Source organism: Pyricularia oryzae, chromosome 2 (genome assembly GCF_000002495.2).
Source record: "Pyricularia oryzae 70-15 chromosome 2, whole genome shotgun sequence".
Lineage (NCBI taxonomy): Eukaryota > Fungi > Ascomycota > Sordariomycetes > Magnaporthales > Pyriculariaceae > Pyricularia > Pyricularia oryzae.
In genome coordinates, this window is record NC_017850.1 from 7,811,267 (window position 1) to 7,829,674 (window position 18,408).

Genomic DNA, 18,408 nt, shown 5'->3' on the forward strand with positions numbered 1-18,408 from the left:
CTGCGATGACCCGCTTGGCACGTGCCCGCAGTTACGCAGTAGCTGCCTTGGGTAAGATAGGTACCTAGGCACTGTACTGTATTGTTGCAGGTAGGTACCTATCTTCATCACCAATAAATTAATTGCCAAGATTTCCTTTTTCCATCCATCCCCAACCAACAACCACTTCCTAGATGGGATCACCACCGTCACCAACAGTAAGCGGAAAATAACCCTGGGTCGATCTGTTTTCTTCTGCTCCTATCGGAATACTAGGTGTTGGATCTTTGATCTAGACTTTATTCACCCTTGCCTTCCCTGCCTGGCATTACCCGGATGCGAACAATAGGTTGCAATACGATACATGGCCAACACTGTCTCATAAAAATTCCAAGCCTTCACTTTATCCGTTGCCAGTCTAATTAAGCTAACCAACACAACTATAGTTTCCCCACGCTTAATCACTCTGTGACAAGCTACCAATAATGCCTCACTATAATCTTTTAGTGAACGACTCATACTAATGACAGCTGTTACCCAATCTAGCTGATCATCTTAACTTTAACAAGACATTCCCAAAATAAAACCGACAGGGAAACAGGTGTTTGGACTTAATATTAGATGATAGAGGAGCCATTTTCATGGGGCATCAGCACATGCAATACACATGTCAAGTTTTACCAGACGACAACTTCTCTCACTGTTATGCGCCCGACAAGGTTGGAAGCAAGTTTCTAAACACCAGCCTACTCGAGAACACCCACTCCAAGCCACTGTTGACAAACATGTCCAAACGTGCGTGCGGCGATCGACATTTCCGAAAGGAAAAGATCGAACACTATCCCATCCCAGCGGTCCGTTGACGAGATGCCACGCCCCCAAGGAACAAGCGTTCACGCCAGCGCCAATGTCAAAACTGACTAATTGCATGCGTGTTACTCTTAGGTAACTTGTTCCAAAACCACATAATTATGCTAGTTACTCTATACGGCAGTTGGAAATATTCGGATATACAGTATATCCACACGGAACAGTAAAACAGACAGTACCATACAAACAAAAAAAAGGCCTCAAACCGTGGTCTTTGACTTAGTGGAAAAAATCCACCTAAAATGCATCCACCCCCTCATCGTGCCCGGTTTTATCTCCCTTTGAAAATCCCCCCTCCTCCAGATTTCATTTCTCCATCGAGATCGACCGCTTGCCCACGGGGTTGCGGCATCCCAGAGCCATGTGAAATGAAGTTCCCAGCTGTTTTGGGACCAAAGAGGTTATTGTCTGGTAGAAAAACCAATGCGGGCCGTCGGGACTCCGGCCACCAAAATAGGCCATTGCCGATCTCACTATCTTTCTCTTTCATCTCAAGTCGGGCCGTTCGCGGGGTTCGCTAGACTGTGTGAGCATGGAGGACCAAGGCCGTTGGTTGACCACCAAACCAAGTCCGGACGCCGGGTTTGCCAAGAGACATCGGGGCACTATAACCTCGGAAGCAAACACATATGTCGTTAGTATCCATTGGCGGCCTCCTGCCGAATACGTCGTAACGTATTTACTTCTCGCGTAGCATCGAATGGGTTTTGTCATGTCCTCCCTTTTCGCCCACTGTATTGCTGCAGACGTGGATACAGCAGTATACTTTTTTTGTGGGCACGTATTGCAACAAGAGCCAAGATATCACCACTCGTAGCAGGAGATTGCCAGGAGAGGGCCAATCGATAGGGATAAAACAGTGCCGCCCGTGGGGCCTAGCGAAGTTTTGATAGGCTTCCCCGAAACCCCAGGCCCCAAATACCCTCGGATGGACGACTGAGATTACGGGGTGCGAAAGGATAGGTCCCAAGTTGCCAAGGTACTTTTACTATCTCAGTAAGTAAGGATCTTCAAAACGAACAGATGCAGGGTGGTAGGGATGATTCCCACAAATGGCACCATATTTTTTTTTCTCAATAATACACGTTGTGAACAATGATTTGTTTTCCCCGCGACGAAAGGCACCTCGTTGCCAATATTCCTCCACCCAGCGGGCAGTCTACTGCGAAACATGCAGCTTGTTATGACGCTTGCAGCAATAATGGTGTAGCAATTAATTATGGCGCAATTCAATGCATCCAAGACGGTGTTCGATTCATACCTAACAATGGGATAGGCATTTAATATTTTCTAAACGCTTGGGGTTGTTGTCATTCTCTGCCTGCCAAGCAGGGTATCTACGCATAAGTAAGAGTGTTTTGCGCTGTTTTTAGCCTAGTGGTGCGGCAACTCAATAAAAAAGTAAATGGGTTGGAAGCCCCCCCACCGCTATAATGGCGACCTGCTTACTAGGTGGGACAAAGACGTACGTCACCGCGCTGGACGGTTTCCAAGGGTCTGGCATGCAGCCCGGAAGGAAGTGGAGAAAAAGGGGTCTTCCCAGGACGCACTAAAGCAACTGAACCCAAGCTTGGCAAAAGCAACACTCAACTGCATGCAGGTAAACGTCTAGGTGGTAATAATAGGTAGGTAGGCGACAAGCGATTCTTGGGTTGGGTGGTGCAACACTGCAACTCCTGAGATAGCGGCAGAAGATGCGTTGGTGGTACATATCGTTACTGTATGGATCCACACCCAGAAAGAGGGGGGCTGAGTATTGCAAAGAAAACAAAAACAAAAGACACTTGTGAAGTGAAAGAGGCCTTGGAGACCAAAAAAAACCTGCTGTGTAGTACTCCCAGTAAGACGTTGGAGGAGCAGTGCATGTCTTGGCGCATCAACATATCAACTTCGCCGCGTCAGCCTCAAAAGAAGCTTGAAATTCCTCTTGCCGGTAGCCGGTGGATGTGGCTCGGCTTGCCCAGTCGCCTTCACCCGCTTTGTCTCTCCCGTGCCTTCCACCCATACGTCCGCGAGCAGGACCGGAAAAAGGGGGGCCCAACCGCCCGGGGCCGCCGCGACCGTACTGTACAGTGCACTGCATAGTGCATCGGAAGGATCTTGGCCCGCGCCGCAAAGTTGCACAGTCCATCGCACAACCGGGTGATACCAAGATCAGTAAGCAGATCGCTCCTTAACCAGATTGACACACCAAAGACCACACGAGAGCCATGACAGGTCCTAGCGGGGTCGCACAAGTAACTACGGGTAGGACTAATGTTGATTAGACTACCTAGGTATGTACCACAAGGGAAGTAGGCTTCTTTCTGATCTTCTAGTCAATCCCCCTGGTGAGTGAAGCCAATCGACTCAAGAATACCTATTTTACGCACTAGCGCTAGTGTTTGGGTGCACATAATTTTGTCTGTCAGACAGACTAGGATAATGAAAAGCAGATATGTAGTGATTAGGTAGACGTGCTTGCTTGGCCGGTAGGATCCTTCGTCAGAGTGCATCTCCCATACTTTGTACATATGCGGGTTCTTTCTCCCAGGAGGTGTTCTTTTGGTGGGGTTTACTACGTAAAGGGGGTGAGGGGCAGATCGACGTCACTGCGGGCCGTTCTGTGGGACACTGTACTGCGCCTTGCCGGCTCACCGTAGACTCAAAGCACGACTCGGGCATCTCAAACAGTGTCAATTGTTCAAACTCTCCATGGACCTTTGGTCAGGGTGCCTGAACAGGACAGTACGTAGTAGAGAACAGACCATTGCGCAATTTTCATTTTTTTCGAACTTGCTTTTGCTTTAGAACAGTGCTGTTGGATACGAAAACCCAAAGTCACTGGACCGGTAAGATGATTTAGGATTATCAGAGCGAAAAAAAAAGATAAAAGAAATCACATGATTAAACTCTTACTATCACATTAATACTGCTGGTACAGGCCAATCACACGGTTTGATCTCAACCAGAAACACAATAGCGAACAGGCAGACCCTGACTATCGCCCGCAGAGCCGCCCACTCCTGGCGAGTAAATCGTTACCGATTTGGATTTGTGCTACTGTAAGTGGTACTCACCTCACTCTGCAGCGCCGATCAATAGTGTGGATTCCTTGACGGTCGGTCTGACCTTGATTGTCACCCTATTTTTTTGCTCTTTGTTTCTCTTTTTCCCCTTCCATGCCCCGCCATTTGGATGATGGCGACACACTAAGCAATGGCCTCGGAACCCGTGTCTTGTCAGACAGCTACCTAAGGCTAGCTGCACCGCCGAGCAATACAGTATAGTACAGTACAGTAGCTCAGTCTTAGCTGTAATGTCGATCAATTTTGAAGCTCCGTTCCGCAACACCAATTCACCGGTTTGCACGGTACCGTTCGTCGTCCCACATTCGGATCAACTGTGTAGCCGGGCGGGCTTGTTATGCAACACAAAGCTGAACACCTTGCTTTGCTGCTTGCCCCTGCCTGCCATCGACGTAAGGCAAACTCGCTACTGTACACTAACACCTAAATGTCAAACTTGAATGAGCGCGAGTCAGGCCATCTACCACAACCACAAGGGCTCTGCCAAGTGCCTCATGCAGTTTTGGCCGTCCAATGGCGTCAGGCTTGTCCGACGACGTCACACCAAGGAGGGTCTCAACCTGCCCTGTGGCACGTAGGTACCAAGAGTCGTGTTTTTGGGCTGGCATCTCCCTTCCACGGCTTGATTTGATGTTGGACCACGGCCGGCATGCGGCGAAAAAATAACTGCCAAACGTAATTTACCAACAACAACGTACGCGTACCGCTGTCTGTTTGATCAAATACCGGGACAATAGAGTTTCGAAGTAACGCTTGTTGTCGGATCATGCCCGACTGAAAAACAATGACATAGGTACCTACCTACCTACCTTCTCATACCCGGACGACCCGCCCGCTCTAACGGAATTGCGCATCAGGTCTTGGCCCCTGAACAATTAAGTCTCGTAGCTCAGCCTCAGCCGCGTCCGGCTTTTTTATCCGCTGTTCGCTGGTTTTGCCCTTGTTGTTCTTTCTTTAGCTTCCGATGATACCGGTACACTGCCAAAAAAATAAAAGAGGGATTTCTAAAAATCAACCAAAACAACAGATTTACACAAGCTACATGACTTGTGCTTTCTTTGCTGTGCTGATCAAGCCAACAGCCAAAACACCGGACGGGAAATTTGAGCACACCGTTGGAAATTGGTGAGCGTCGCACGGTAAGGAGGTCCTTCGGAACCAGAGAACAAATAAAAAAACGACCATGGAAAATGCAGATCGATTCTTCATCCGCCAACCAGCAACCATGTGTCGCCATTTCTGAAAAGTATCCAACCACCCCCTTGTCTTTTTTACCGCCAAAATGATCCTTGCAGTGGCTTCACTGTGTGGAAATTTCTTGTTAGGACGAACAAAAAAAAAAAAAAAAAGAATAAAGAAAAAAAAAAATACAAACCGGCCTTGCATCATAGCTCGGCCTACCCACCAGGGTATACCCACAACCGTGTATCTGAGGATTGTTTTTATCCCGCACGCTGATGAATCTCGTCCTATTGACTCCCTGCTCCCCACAAGGCAGGACGACTCGAATAAGTCTTGGACGTGAAAACTCGTTCATGTTGGCGGTTCCACATTTTGGGAAGCGCCCCTTGCCCTGACCCTGTCGTTCCCAATTCCTCCTTTTTCCCTGCTCCCCTGGGGGCGAGCTTATCGAGGCAAGCCCGCGTACTTGCTATTTGGGGATACCTAGTTTTGCGTGGCACCAAAAGCGTCCACAGTGACAATGATAGCAAGGAGCAACGTATGGGTGACATGGATTGAGCCCATTTTCCTCTTTGTGACAATCTCTCGGGTATAAGTAGATGGCCGTCAGACCCAAAATAAACCCCAGAAAAACATCACTTCATTCTCCAGTTTCCTCCCCATATCATACGCTAGCATCTTTCATGATTCAGTATACTTAAGATTTCTGCTTGACAGTTGACTTGCAACATAGCTGGCCTGATAACATCAACATCGTCACCAGTATCGTCATCATCTCTATAACGTCACTGGGCCTTCTCGAGCTTCCATAAAAAAGGACTCGCGCTTTCCACATCACGACTATTCCTTTTTTTCTTCTTCTATAGCCAACCTCCCAAACCAGCACCTCCTTCAAACCACCAAAACAAACCACATACCAAAAAAAATGTCGTCCCAACCGCAAAGACCCGCCGGCCCCGTCCGGACCCAGTCGGCCAGCAGCTTCGCCGGTGCCTTCGATGTAGCCCGCCACAAACTCGACAAGCAGCTCGACAAGGAGATGCGCAATGAGCTCAAGAGCCTCGCCCTCGTAGAATCAGACTCCTCCACACCGACCAGCCCCGGATCTCTGGCATCAGATTCCGGCTCCGGCACCCCCAACAGCCCCGGATCGCCCCTGACTGCCGCCCTCACCCCCCTCTCAGATCCGGATGTCGCTGAGGAGTTTGCGTTTGCGTTCGACATTGACGGCGTCCTCATCCGTGGAGGCAAGGTCATCCCCGAGGCGGTCGAGGCCATGAAGGTCCTGAACGGCGAGAACAAGTATGGAGTCAAGGTGTAAGTATAAAATAGACCCACCAAGTGGGAAAACATCCCAGCTCCCCCACCTGTCACCACAAAAATCCGAAACCCAGAGTCCACTGACACGCCAAAAATAGACCGTACATCTTCCTCACAAACGGCGGCGGCAAGACCGAGGCCGAGCGTTGCAAGGACCTCTCCGCCCAGCTCGAGATCGAGGTGTCGACCGGTCAGTTCATCTGCGGCCACACACCGATGAGGGAGCTGGCCGAGGAGCACCGCACCGTGCTGGTGGTCGGCGGCGAGGGCGAGAAGTGCCGCGAGGTGGCCGAGGGCTACGGGTTCCGGGACGTCATCACCCCGGGCGACATCATCAAGGCCAACGCCGCCACGGCGCCCTTCCGCAAGCTCACCCCTCAGGAGCACTCCAACTCGCGCGACCTGTTGGCCCGCACCGGCGGCGACCTGTCCAAGATTGTCATCGAGGCCGTCTTCGTCTTTGCCGACAGCCGCGACTGGGCCAGCGACCTGCAGATCATCATCGACGTCGCCATGAGCAAGGGCGGCCGCCTCGAGACCAGGTCCGAGACCTTTGACGAGGGCCCCCCAGTCTACTTCAGCCACAACGACACCCTCTGGGCCGCCCAGCACGAGCACGCCCGCCTGGGCATGGGCGCCCTCCGCCGCATCGTCGAGGTCGTCTTCTCCGACGTCACTGGCGGTAAGGGCACCCTTCGCGCCCACTCATTCGGCAAGCCCCAGGTTCCCACTTTTGAGTTCGCTACGCGTCTGCTCCAGCGCTGGCGCGAGGACCGCCACGGCCTCACCTCCGGCGCACCCCCGCCTGAGACCGTCTACTTTGTTGGCGACACTCCCGAGAGCGACATCCGCGGCACCAACGCCATGGACGCCGTCAGCGAGAACGAGTGGTACTCTATCCTGGTCAAGACTGGCGTCTACCAGGACGGCACCGTTCCCAAGTACGTGCCCCGCGTCACCGTCGACACCGTCTTGGACGCCGTCAACCACGGCATCGAGAGGGAGATGGAGAGGCGGAAGGCCGCGGCTCTGGCCGCACCGGCTGTTGCTGCTGAGAAGGGAATTAAGATGCAGCTGACCGAGCAGGAGAATGCTGTTGAGCACCTCGAGGTTGTTGCATAAGCAGGAGGCGAGACCTTCGTTTCTTTTTTTCCCTTTCGTCTCGGTGGTTTCCAATTTGGTCTTCACTTCAATCTTGATACCACGACGGTTTTGCCCATGGTGGCGGACCGCGATTTACTATCGCTCGCTCGATTTTCCATCTTAGCTTTTTTTGTTCTTATTTTTTTTATTGCATTGTATTGCTTTACGACGGACGAACTGGAGTCATCGGGTATTGGACTCGAAAAATATTTCATTTGGGTTATTGGCTTTGGGTTACCACAGGATAGAAAACAGATCATGTTAGAATCGGAGTTTTATTTATATATTGGGTAACTTCTGCTCACCTGTTCCAATTGCACCGAGTGACTGCCAAACATGGACTATCATCATTGTGAAAACATCCCTAAAGATGACTAGCCAGTCACCATATAGACATGTTTGTGATTCTTATCATCCTTTCGTCTGTTTAGGTGCCTTTAGCTGTTTGATTCGTAGATATCGCGATTCCCTGGTTCTTCGGTGCTGTCCAGGCCAGTCCACATGTGGCATGCATGGTGAGATGAAGACCAAGCCCCAGTATTTCATGGATGGCACACGCCCATCGAGCACAAATCCGTTCCAGGATTGAGAAGGTGTTGCTCGGCGCAGTACCTGGCGCCTGCCGGAGGGAGGGAGGAGGGTATCGTAGCTTCTCGAAGCCGTCGGATTGCAAGTGAAGTTCAATACGGCCGAAATTCGAGAGATAGTAGCGAGACGACCATCGAGCAAGGTGGCATATTATGCCTCTCCGAATCCAAAGCCACCCCAAACGCTCCCGGCCTTCCACCCTGCCTCCTCGACAGCCCTCCGTCGCCGCTCCCGCTCCACCAGCGCCTCCTCGACGCTCATACCCAGACCGAACCCAGGGACCTCGTGCCTCTCAACACGCAACCAGCCTCTCGGGCCCGCCACGACGTCCACCGCCGCCGATGCAACCCCATCCTCACCATCCCCGGCGGCAGCGGCGGCGGCACTGACGGCGCCACCCACTACAACAGTCCCCCACCACTCTCGCGCGACACTTCCGTGCCGGCCGTACACGAGATGCTGCTCTGCTCTGGCTACGGCGGCGCGGATCACGGCCGACTGCGGGCCCGAGGTGCGAGCGGGTCGGTGGACGTGCACGTGGGCGAGGTCTGCGGGCGTAGGCCTGGTGATGCTGTTGCCGTTGTCATCCGATGATGACGACCAGGGGGTGCACTGCAGCACCCGAACTGGATCGAAGCGACCATCGAGGTCGACCACGACGACGGCCTTGCTGTGCGGCGGAGCGATCAGGGTCGCGATCAGGAGGTGCAGCAGGGCGAGGTGGCGGCCCGAGATGGACACCAATGCTGAGCCGGTCGCGCGGCCATGGCGGGCTGCTAGGTCGTTGAGAGGTGCGATGGGGAAGGTTTTTGGTTGTGGCGGTCCCCTCCGTTTGCTGTCGGGAGTTGTTATTATCGATGTCGATGGTGGATTTGGGCCTGTCACAGGCTGTGTTTCTGCATCGAGGGCGGCGATGGATACCCGAAGCGAATTGAGTATCTGGATGAAATGTTAACAATGAAAATAAAACTGCGATCAACTTTCATCCATACAGTAATGTGTCGACAATTTAAAAAAAAAAAATTGTTATTGTCTTGGGCGTGTCAAAATATGCTTATCCCAATAGTTTTGTTGTTGAAACGTCAAAAAAACAATCGCTCATCCTTTCCTTATCCTTCTCCCACCACTAACGTCATCGACATCAATATCCACGTCGTCGACATCATCGACCCCAGCTCACCTACTTAAAAGAGCTCTAGGGAAAAACCAAGAAGACAACAAATAATTCTAGAAGAGGGGCAAATCTTACCTCTTCAAGCGTCGTTTCCTCAATCTCCCCCAGCATTCTGGCGCCGGTAGATCCGGTCGCCGTCATTGTTACACGAGAGAAAAGATATACCAAGAAATATCTTTTCCGATATGCCGCACATAATGGCCTTTCAAGCCGCTAAGCTCCCCGATGCGGTGCAGGTCAACGAGGAGGGCAAGAAGCGAAAGCCGCCGGCCGGAGGTTCTGCTCCGTCCGACAACAGAATCGATCTGCGGCGTGACTGCGAGCTGCTGTCCATGCTCCAGCACAGCTGCGAGGTTGCGAGGCCCAATGAACCTGGGTCTGTAGTCACGTGCTGGCCTGTGAGGCGTCTTTTTAGAAGGTAAGTTGTTTTTCTTTTTTCTTTGGATTTATTTTTGTCTCGACTGTTTTCTACTTTTTCTGATAATATATGGCTATTTAATTGGTCGGTACTGATGAACGCTTTGCTTGAATACAGATGTCAAGACAGAAAGGGCCCGTTTATGGTCGAGACAACGGCATGGGAGGGATTCGAAGGCTGTCCTGCCGATAATCCGAAAGGTCTCGAACAAGCTGTAGAGAACAAACGGTCAGTGGTCGGGAAAGCTTCGGCATGGCATAAAGGGTACTGGAGCTGAGATACCTACTATGACCTAGACCTACTGTAGAATCTTGCAAATCTATGGACCCCATCGCCGATGATCGTTCATGTCCTTTCGACCACCCTAAGCCTGGCCTGGTTTCGCGGTGTGCTATGTACTCAAGTGGGTATTCATGCATCATTTCACTAGGGATTCTTTCATATGTCAAGTATCCCACACCAGATGACTCTCGCCGCCAGTCATGTACGCGTCCGGATGCCGTCGAGACCCAACGAGTTACATGCCTTGGCTCCATGTATTTCCTAGATAGACAAGCCATATCCACCAACGCATCTGCATATTCAGTCACATCCAAAAGATCAGAGGCTTGCTATGAAGACAATTGCACGAGACAAAGAAAAGTAAGGATGCGAATTGCTTGTGACTCCGTCTATAGCTCTACCTCGCCAGCTGCGACTCTCGGCAAACCCATCACGTCTATTTCGTCACTCTCCACCAACGAGCTTCTCTCTGTTCTTTTCGTCGTCACGGCCCACAATTCCACTCAATCAAGCACGCGCAGCAGCCCTCTGGTCCTCGAGCTTCTTGTAGTAGTTGTCGCGCATGTTGGTGCGCGGGACGTGGTATCCGTACCTAGACCGTGCCCCTCAGGGGTTAGTACATGATATACGACTATTCGTTTGACTGGTGGGAACCAATTGCTATCGCCTTCTCGAGGAAAAAGCAAAGTTCATGAGGGAGGTTGTAGGTATTCGCCATACCAGTAGAGGCTGCCCATGGCAGTTCCAAGACCTGTAGGAGGGGATATGTTAGCAATCCACGCATTGAAATAAAATGGCTTGACTGCTGTCGTCCGGCTAGGCAAAATGCCACCAGCCTGTGCAGCCTGCGCCAACAAATCCGAATTTTCTCTCGCGGATAGACACGTACTGAGACCAATTGAGAGGTCGAGGATGAGGCCCCTACGGAGCATCTACATCAGAATCACCAAAGCCCGTGTTAGCTTGCAAATCCATCTCAATCCACAAGCCGGCGGCCAAATTCGGGATCGCGTTGGTGGTGTCGAGGCCTAATCGCGACCCGTTCCAATCCGCACGCCTGGTCGGTAGAGCGAAGGCCGCCTTGCTGTACACGTACACCAACGATGGGCTTGATGGCCATTGTGTCAATTGATCGGTCGCTGATTCTTCTCGATGTTTTTCTTCGGTCGGGCAACTGGGTTGCGTGAGGCGGGGTTGCTGGTTCGGTTGGGATGCGGTCGATTGCTAAAAGGGATTGAAAGCCTCAATCCAAGTTCTTTCCCGAGTGGTCTGACGATGCTTCGGCAACAGCAAGGCTAGTGGGTGGAGCTCTGCTGGGACAGCTGTCGCACGTGACTTTGGCAAGAAAGCTATCTGAACGCAGGTACTCATTGGTTCAATTGGCGACAAGGGTGGGTGGTAATGGACATTATGTCAGCAGATGCATCCTCCCGAAATTTTGGGAGCCGCGTTTCTTTGAGCGGAAAGCTTCAATATGGGAAACGGTCCGACGACGACGAGGAGGAGCAAGAGGTGATTGAACAACAACCACCATTAGCAGTAGCACGGTCTCTGCTCACGTCGCCCCAAGTAGTCGAAGCGACAAGAAGATAAAGAAGCAGAAAAGCCACGCGACAAGACACGATGAGCTTACACCTCCCTACAAGGCGGGCTCTTGCAGCCGGTTGGTGTCCGCCCATCCACGTTTCCTCTCCCAACAGCGATGCTGTCACTTTCAAAGCAAAGAATGGCCATGACAGACATAAAAAAATTGTTCCGTACCTCTGGTTTTTGCTAACCTGTTCCCGTCTACTTCGGTAACCCCTTGTGCTTAGCCTGTACCGCCCGCCCAATATCGAGCCAACAACAGCTCCGCAGCTTCTTTGGCAAGAAAGGCTTGTTCGGCCGTTCTTCTGCCAAGAATACAGCCGAGATCGACAGTAAAACCATCCAGGACGCGCTGAAGTCACAGAAAAGCAAAGAGGCCCAGGAAACTGCCACCGCGCTCGCCATTCAGGAGCGCCTCGGCCGCACAAAGCTGGGCAGCGAGTCCATCTTCGACGAGAAGAACGATGTCGAGGCCGCAGGCACCCCCGCCAAGGCCTCCAACAGCGGCGATGTAGACGTTCGCAAGCCCGGGACGATCCCTGGGCTGGTCAAAACGCACGAGGCCATGTGCCGCAGCACAACTCCGGACCCGCGAGGTAACATGCGCTTCACGCGCAAGATGGTGACGCGCTACGTGAGCCGGGCTCTGGACCCCGAAGGCCGGGAGACCAAGGCCGAGCGGCTGGCGCGCACAGAGCGGACCCTGACTTACCGGGGTCCCGTATGGCGCCTGCCCCCCAAGAAGCACGTCAAGCTGGCCCGCCAAATCGCCGGCAGGACGGTCGACGACGCCATGATCCAGATGCGCTTCTCCAAGAAGAAGTTCTCCCGGGACATTGGCATCACGCTCGACGCCGCCAGGGACGAGGCCGCCGTCGTGGCTGGCATGGGACTCAAGGCGCCGGCAGATGAGAAGTTCAAGGCCGAGAAGATTCAGCTCAAGAACGGCCAGTGGGTCACCATCACCGACCCCAACAAGCTGTACATTGAGCAGGCCTGGGTCAACAACGGAAGGAAGGTCTTTGCCGGCTTCGTGTATCCGGCCAGGAGGGGTCACATTCCCAAGTGGTCAATCCCTACCAGTAAGTAACACGACAACCTCACATATTGTTGACATGTTGGCACCTTGTGTGTGGGACAATGTTTTTACTGACGACCTGTTTTTTTTTCTTCTTTTTTTCTTTTTTTTTGCAATAGACTTGAACCTTGTTCTCAAAGAGCAAAGGACACTTATCAGGCAGTACAAGGAGAGGAAGACCAAGGAGGACGCACGCAAGCCCTGGGTCCATCTGCCCAACAGGCCGGTAACAGCTCAGAGGCAACACTACTCGTGGTAAACGAAGCCTTTGACCCAAGACAACCCACATCCCGGCTGCTTCTTAATACCCTTACTCTCCTGTTTCTGTCGCGAACATCTGTACAAAAGGTTTCATGGGTTATATTGGCATTGCTGCCAAAAGATGAAATGTACTTGTAAAACTAAAAGTCAATCAATTGTAAAGGCCTGTTGATAGGCCTTTCGTAGATCGATCGATCAACAAAACGTTGTTATTGGGTAAAAGGTAATATATTCTTGTCTAACGACTAATCTATCTACGCTCGAACTTTTAATCGTTTTTCTCCTTTTATACCCGTAATCGAGGGTCGGATAAATTACGTGCGGGTCCACACGTAAATTACCGATTAAATTAATAAATTGAACGCAATCCTTTTTATTCCAACACCGGCAATTTTTTTTCGCGTTTAAAAATCCTTAAACCTATTTTTTATAACAAACGAAAAATTCGAAAACGGTTATATCGTTTTTACAATTTTTATTAAATTTTTTAATCGTTATTTTAATATTTTGGCCGAATTTTTTATATTTTCCGGAATTAATTATGGAATTTTTTATTATAAACGCCATTTAAATTAAAAAGTGGTTCCGAAAATAATAAATTTAAATAATTTTATTTAACGTTGCTATTATTTGTTTAATTTATTATTTGACAATTATAACGGCTTTTTCAATTAATTGCAAATTTTTTAATAACCATTTCGTTTATAAAAAAGGTTTTTTTTGCCGTAAATTCGACGATATTTTTATATTTATTTATATTTCGTTATTATTATTATTTAAATTAAAACGCCAAAAATTATTATTTTCGTTTTTTTACCGTTTATTTTTTATCGCCTTTGTTTTTCCAATTATTTCGACCGATTATTAATTAAATTCGACGTTATAATTAATAATTATACGTTTTTTGGGTTTTTTCGTTTTTTTTCGCGCCGTTAATAATTTTTTAATTTTTAATAACGGTCCTATTTTTATCGGTCCGAAACCTATTTTTTATTTCGGTTATTTAAATTTTTATTTGGTAAAAAAACAAATTGCGGTTAATCGTTTAAAAATTTATTTTTGTGAGGATCAGGCCCCTATACCTACCCTCAGAATCACGTGAGGATCAGGCCCCTAGACCTACCCTCAGAATCACGTGAGGATCAGGCCCCTAGACCTACCCTCAGAATCACGACTCGGCTCCACACCGAGCCAGGGATCGGACAAGGATCCACTACCTCCGGATTTAAGCGCGTCTCTTGAGCGCGTCGACGATTGTAATTTCTCTCTTCTCTTCAGTTTAGAATTTTCGTCGATAGCGCCTAATACATTGAGGTTCTCCAATATATGCCTGGCCGTGACAAAAATGGTATATTTATTAATATTACGTGGAACGTAATTTCGCCGACCTGGGTATTTAGCGTTATTTTTCCCATTACCGTAATATTTTTTCCTGTTCCAAAACGCACCGTAATTTTATTTGGGTTCGTTTTATTAATATAAATATTCGGTTTTCGGCGTTGCAATATTTTAATTTACCCTATTCCGGCCGTAAAAATTATAATTATTTGTATATTAAAAATAATTTTATATTAAATTTCGTTTATTTTCTATTAACAAAAAATCTGGTATAAATTCTTTTTTTTCGTTTATATTTGGAATTTTTCTTGTATTTATTTTAATCGGTGCCGGAATAATTCGTCGGTTAAAAATTCCGCGGTTTTGTAATTTATAAAATAAATAAAAATATATCTGTTAATAATAATGGTGCTAACAGGGGATATAGGGGTAAACCCTAGGTGCGGCGTGGTAAATAACCAGTGCTAAAAGCGCTGAATAATAGGTAGAAATGCACTATAATTTTGGTACTGATAAATAATTGGTTGGGGGAGATTTTGCTTTATTTCCCTTACATACTCTCCGACATCGAAGTGGGGGTCCGCACGCCAGAAAAGGTTCCGGTGCCGCGAATGAATTTCCGAAAAACTAATTTGTATGGGTTTTTGAAAAAACACCCTCATTTGCATACAAACCATCTCTGGGTTTGCATTTAAACGTTAACTTGGTGAAATTTTCAACCCGGTACAGGGTAGCTGACTCGCAGGTGCAGGGTGGGTATTAAACCCGGTACAGGGTAGCTAACCCCACTCGCTGACCTTTAAATTGCATTCCTGCATTAACAAAGTAACGGAATTCCACCATTCCCCACTCCACTTCGGCACTAAATAAAATTGGCTATATACAAATAAAAGTGGGCTTATTACATGCAAAATAATGCATATAATTAACACCCCCTCTCTTTTGCTACTTAATCCAAAAATAAAGTCGGAAAAGAAAAGTACGTAAAATAAAACCCCCAAAACAAAAAAACAAAAGAAATTCCCCCTTGTGTCCCAACCCAACTCGAACCCCCGGTGCGAACCCCCTGGATGAATAAGCCCTTTGTACCAAACCCCCGATTGACTGAACCCCCGAATTGAAAAAGACCCCCAGAATTGTAACAACCCCCGGATTCGAACCCACGACCTACAGATTATAACCAACGGAACTTACTACTAAGCCAGGTAGCTAATCTGGCTGTTCGTTGTTGTGGATCCCAGAAAAGTTTAATATATAGGGTAGATTAAAAATCGCTAGGTCGCCCAAAACGCGAGCTAATTAAATTCGGATTCGACTTCGGGTATAAGGTCGGTATAAGTTGCTTAATAATCAACCTGAGCAGGGTAGGTTTGGGTAGATCGGTTGGTGTCGGGCTAACAAAAATCCAATAATTGCAAACAAAGGAGAAAAATGGTGGTAGTTAGCTAACGAACTAACTAGGTGCCCTACAATTCAATAGGTAAAAACTAAGTTTACAGGGGTTTTAACCCTATAAGCTCTAAAAAAACCTTGTGAATTGGAAGCGTTAGGGGCTTTGTAAGGCCGTCAGCGGGCATTTGTTTGGATTCCAGGTATTTTAGGGTCACTAATCCTTCTGTAACTAACTCCCTTACGTAGTGAAATTTTAATAACGTATGTTTAGTACGTTGGTGGTGCGTAGGGTTGTGTGCGTTAGCTATAGAGCCTGTATTATCTCCAAATATTGCAATAGGGCCTTTTACAGGTAGTCCAATCTCTGTAAATAGGCTTTTAAGCCACTGTGCTTCACGCAGGGCTTCCGCTAAGGCGTCGGTTTCGGCTTCTGGGGTGCTTAAAGCTATAGTACTAGCCTTTTTGCACTTCCACGTTATAGGGCCCCCAGATAGGGTATACAAATATCCGTAAGTGGATTTTGAATCTTCCCTAGCCCCGGCAAAATCGCTGTCACTAAAACCAAGTAATTTTAGGCCTTTAAAACCCCCAATCAAAGAGTTAGGTGGTAAATTAGCTTTAATTACCCTATTTCCGTAGCAGATTGCTAGGGATTTAGTACCTGCTAAGTAGCGAAGTAGGTTTTTAGCTGCCGTTAAGTGGATTGTAGTGGCTTTCGTTAAAAAACGAGATAACCATTGAACCGCAAAACCGATGTCCGGGCGCGTTAATAGCATTAAATACATTAGGGTGCCGATAATACGCTGTAACAATTTGATTTCTAGCGCATTTACGGGTTTGCCCCCACTATATTTTAGCACACCCGGCTGTAAGGGAACAGAAATAGGTTTGCAATCAGCTAATCCGAACGTTGCTAATGCTTCCTCTATATACTGACTTTGATGGAGCCAAAGCAGGCGGTTAGGCCTGTCCCTTATAATCTGAACGCCTAAAAAATAGGCTGCAGGGCCCCTGTCTTCCAATGCGTATATTTTGTTAAAACGGGCTTTTAAATCCTGAATATATTGCAATTTAGGACCTATTAGCAGGCAATCGTCAACAAAAGTAACAATGAAATGCTTGGATTTAGCATTATAAAAGACAGCTGGATCAGAGATCAGCGGCTTAAAACCTTCTGTAAAAAGTAGGCTTTTTAGCTTTGTTTGCCATTCTCTTGGGCCCTGTTTCAGACCGTATAGCGCCTTTTCCAACAGTATAACTTGCATTTCCTTTGGATTATAGCCCATTTGCACTAAAATTTTAGCGGTAGTAGGGCTGCAAGATCTAGCCCAATCGCTAAAACCCTCTGGAATTTGCAAATAAATATCTACGTCGGTAAGGTCACTATTTAAAAACGCACCGATAAAATCGATTTGTTCTATTTCCCAATTTTGTGCATTAGCTATAGCCAATAATATACGCCAGGTGGGCGGTATACTAGTGCTAGCAAAAGTCTCGATATAATCTAGGCCTTCGACCTGTAAAAACCCCCTAACAACAAGCCTGGCTTTATACTTTATAGGCTTATTATTTTCATCCTTTTTTAATTTAAACACCGGCCGGGTAGAGATTAGTCTACGGCCTGTGTTAATAAAAATGGTGCTAACAGGGGATATAGGGGTAAACCCTAGGTGCGGCGTGGTAAATAACCAGTGCTAAAAGCGCTGAATAATAGGTAGAAATGCACTATAATTTTGGTACTGATAAATAATTGGTTGGGGGAGATTTTGCTTTATTTCCCTTACATACTCTCCGACATCGAAGTGGGGGTCCGCACGCCAGAAAAGGTTCCGGTGCCGCGAATGAATTTCCGAAAAACTAATTTGTATGGGTTTTTGAAAAAACACCCTCATTTGCATACAAACCATCTCTGGGTTTGCATTTAAACGTTAACTTGGTGAAATTTTCAACCCGGTACAGGGTAGCTGACTCGCAGGTGCAGGGTGGGTATTAAACCCGGTACAGGGTAGCTAACCCCACTCGCTGACCTTTAAATTGCATTCCTGCATTAACAAAGTAACGGAATTCCACCATTCCCCACTCCACTTCGGCACTAAATAAAATTGGCTATATACAAATAAAAGTGGGCTTATTACATGCAAAATAATGCATATAATTAACACCCCCTCTCTTTTGCTACTTAATCCAAAAATAAAGTCGGAAAAGAAAAGTACGTAAAATAAAACCCCCAAAACAAAAAAACAAAAGAAATTCCCCCTTGTGTCCCAACCCAACTCGAACCCCCGGTGCGAACCCCCTGGATGAATAAGCCCTTTGTACCAAACCCCCGATTGACTGAACCCCCGAATTGAAAAAGACCCCCAGAATTGTAACAACCCCCGGATTCGAACCCACGACCTACAGATTATAACCAACGGAACTTACTACTAAGCCAGGTAGCTAATCTGGCTGTTCGTTGTTGTGGATCCCAGAAAAGTTTAATATATAGGGTAGATTAAAAATCGCTAGGTCGCCCAAAACGCGAGCTAATTAAATTCGGATTCGACTTCGGGTATAAGGTCGGTATAAGTTGCTTAATAATCAACCTGAGCAGGGTAGGTTTGGGTAGATCGGTTGGTGTCGGGCTAACAAAAATCCAATAATTGCAAACAAAGGAGAAAAATGGTGGTAGTTAGCTAACGAACTAACTAGGTGCCCTACAATTCAATAGGTAAAAACTAAGTTTACA

General features: G+C 48.0%; 6 protein-coding genes across 6 annotated transcripts; 3 read left to right on the forward strand and 3 right to left on the reverse strand.

Moving 5' to 3' along the window:
- Positions 1-5,766: 5,766 nt before the first annotated feature.
- Positions 5,767-9,648, reverse strand: MGG_08325 (uncharacterized protein). The gene is made up of 3 exons (XM_003715690.1): positions 9,400-9,648; positions 7,868-9,089; positions 5,767-7,789 (listed from the first exon to the last, which is right to left on the reverse strand). The coding sequence occupies exons 1-2, from the start codon at positions 9,463-9,465 to the stop codon at positions 8,301-8,303; spliced, it is 855 nt and encodes a 284-aa protein (XP_003715738.1). The 5' UTR covers positions 9,466-9,648; the 3' UTR covers positions 5,767-7,789; positions 7,868-8,300.
- Positions 5,790-7,942, forward strand: MGG_08326 (uncharacterized protein). Its single transcript, XM_003715691.1, has 2 exons — positions 5,790-6,416; positions 6,518-7,942. Exons 1-2 carry the CDS (start codon positions 6,025-6,027, stop codon positions 7,539-7,541), a joined length of 1,416 nt encoding a protein of 471 aa, XP_003715739.1. The 5' UTR covers positions 5,790-6,024; the 3' UTR covers positions 7,542-7,942.
- MGG_15104 (uncharacterized protein) lies at positions 9,280-10,380 on the forward strand. Its single transcript, XM_003715692.1, has 2 exons — positions 9,280-9,742; positions 9,860-10,380. Exons 1-2 carry the CDS (start codon positions 9,510-9,512, stop codon positions 10,017-10,019), a joined length of 393 nt encoding a protein of 130 aa, XP_003715740.1. The 5' UTR covers positions 9,280-9,509; the 3' UTR covers positions 10,020-10,380.
- MGG_12467 (uncharacterized protein) lies at positions 9,971-11,347 on the reverse strand. The gene is made up of 4 exons (XM_003715693.1): positions 11,121-11,347; positions 10,914-10,956; positions 10,745-10,775; positions 9,971-10,616 (listed from the first exon to the last, which is right to left on the reverse strand). The coding sequence occupies exons 1-4, from the start codon at positions 11,142-11,144 to the stop codon at positions 10,532-10,534; spliced, it is 183 nt and encodes a 60-aa protein (XP_003715741.1). The 5' UTR covers positions 11,145-11,347; the 3' UTR covers positions 9,971-10,531.
- A 107-nt stretch (positions 11,348-11,454) lies between these two features.
- On the forward strand, positions 11,455-13,245 carry MGG_08323 (mitochondrial large ribosomal subunit). Its single transcript, XM_003715694.1, has 3 exons — positions 11,455-11,687; positions 11,839-12,693; positions 12,809-13,245. The coding sequence occupies exons 1-3, from the start codon at positions 11,648-11,650 to the stop codon at positions 12,946-12,948; spliced, it is 1,035 nt and encodes a 344-aa protein (XP_003715742.1). The 5' UTR covers positions 11,455-11,647; the 3' UTR covers positions 12,949-13,245.
- Positions 13,246-14,724: 1,479 nt separating this feature from the next.
- Positions 14,725-15,187, reverse strand: MGG_15940 (uncharacterized protein; the record flags this gene model as incomplete). Its single annotated transcript, XM_003715695.1, has 3 exons — positions 14,725-14,783; positions 14,847-14,915; positions 15,073-15,187. Coding segments are annotated over 3 exons (243 nt in total), but the record flags the coding sequence as incomplete, so codon positions are not given.
- Between the last annotated feature and the right edge of the window lie 3,221 nt (positions 15,188-18,408).

Bases quoted from the DNA above. Each gene is read 5' to 3' on its own strand.
- MGG_08323 (XM_003715694.1), top strand. From the start codon at position 11,648: ATGAGCTTACACCTCCCTACAAGGCGGGCTCTTGCAGCCG. The intron at 11,688-11,838 runs GTTGGTGTCCGC...CCTTGTGCTTAG, and splicing joins AAGGCGGGCTCTTGCAGCCG to CCTGTACCGCCCGCCCAATA. The intron at 12,694-12,808 runs GTAAGTAACACG...TTTTTGCAATAG, and splicing joins CAAGTGGTCAATCCCTACCA to ACTTGAACCTTGTTCTCAAA.
- MGG_15104 (XM_003715692.1), top strand. From the start codon at position 9,510: ATGCCGCACATAATGGCCTTTCAAGCCGCTAAGCTCCCCGATGCGGTG. The intron at 9,743-9,859 runs GTAAGTTGTTTT...GCTTGAATACAG, and splicing joins GTGAGGCGTCTTTTTAGAAG to ATGTCAAGACAGAAAGGGCC.
- MGG_08326 (XM_003715691.1), top strand. From the start codon at position 6,025: ATGTCGTCCCAACCGCAAAGACCCGCCGGCCCCGTCCGGACCCAGTCG. The intron at 6,417-6,517 runs GTAAGTATAAAA...CGCCAAAAATAG, and splicing joins AACAAGTATGGAGTCAAGGT to ACCGTACATCTTCCTCACAA.
- MGG_12467 (XM_003715693.1), bottom strand. From the start codon at position 11,144: ATGGCCATCAAGCCCATCGTTGGT. The intron at 10,776-10,913 runs GTACGTGTCTAT...CCCCTCCTACAG, and splicing joins CGACCTCTCAATTGGTCTCA to GTCTTGGAACTGCCATGGGC. The intron at 10,617-10,744 runs GTATGGCGAATA...GGCACGGTCTAG, and splicing joins GCCATGGGCAGCCTCTACTG to GTACGGATACCACGTCCCGC.
- MGG_08325 (XM_003715690.1), bottom strand. From the start codon at position 9,465: ATGACGGCGACCGGATCTACCGGCGCCAGAATGCTGGGGGAGATTGAG. The intron at 9,090-9,399 runs GTAAGATTTGCC...CATTTCATCCAG, and splicing joins AGGAAACGACGCTTGAAGAG to ATACTCAATTCGCTTCGGGT.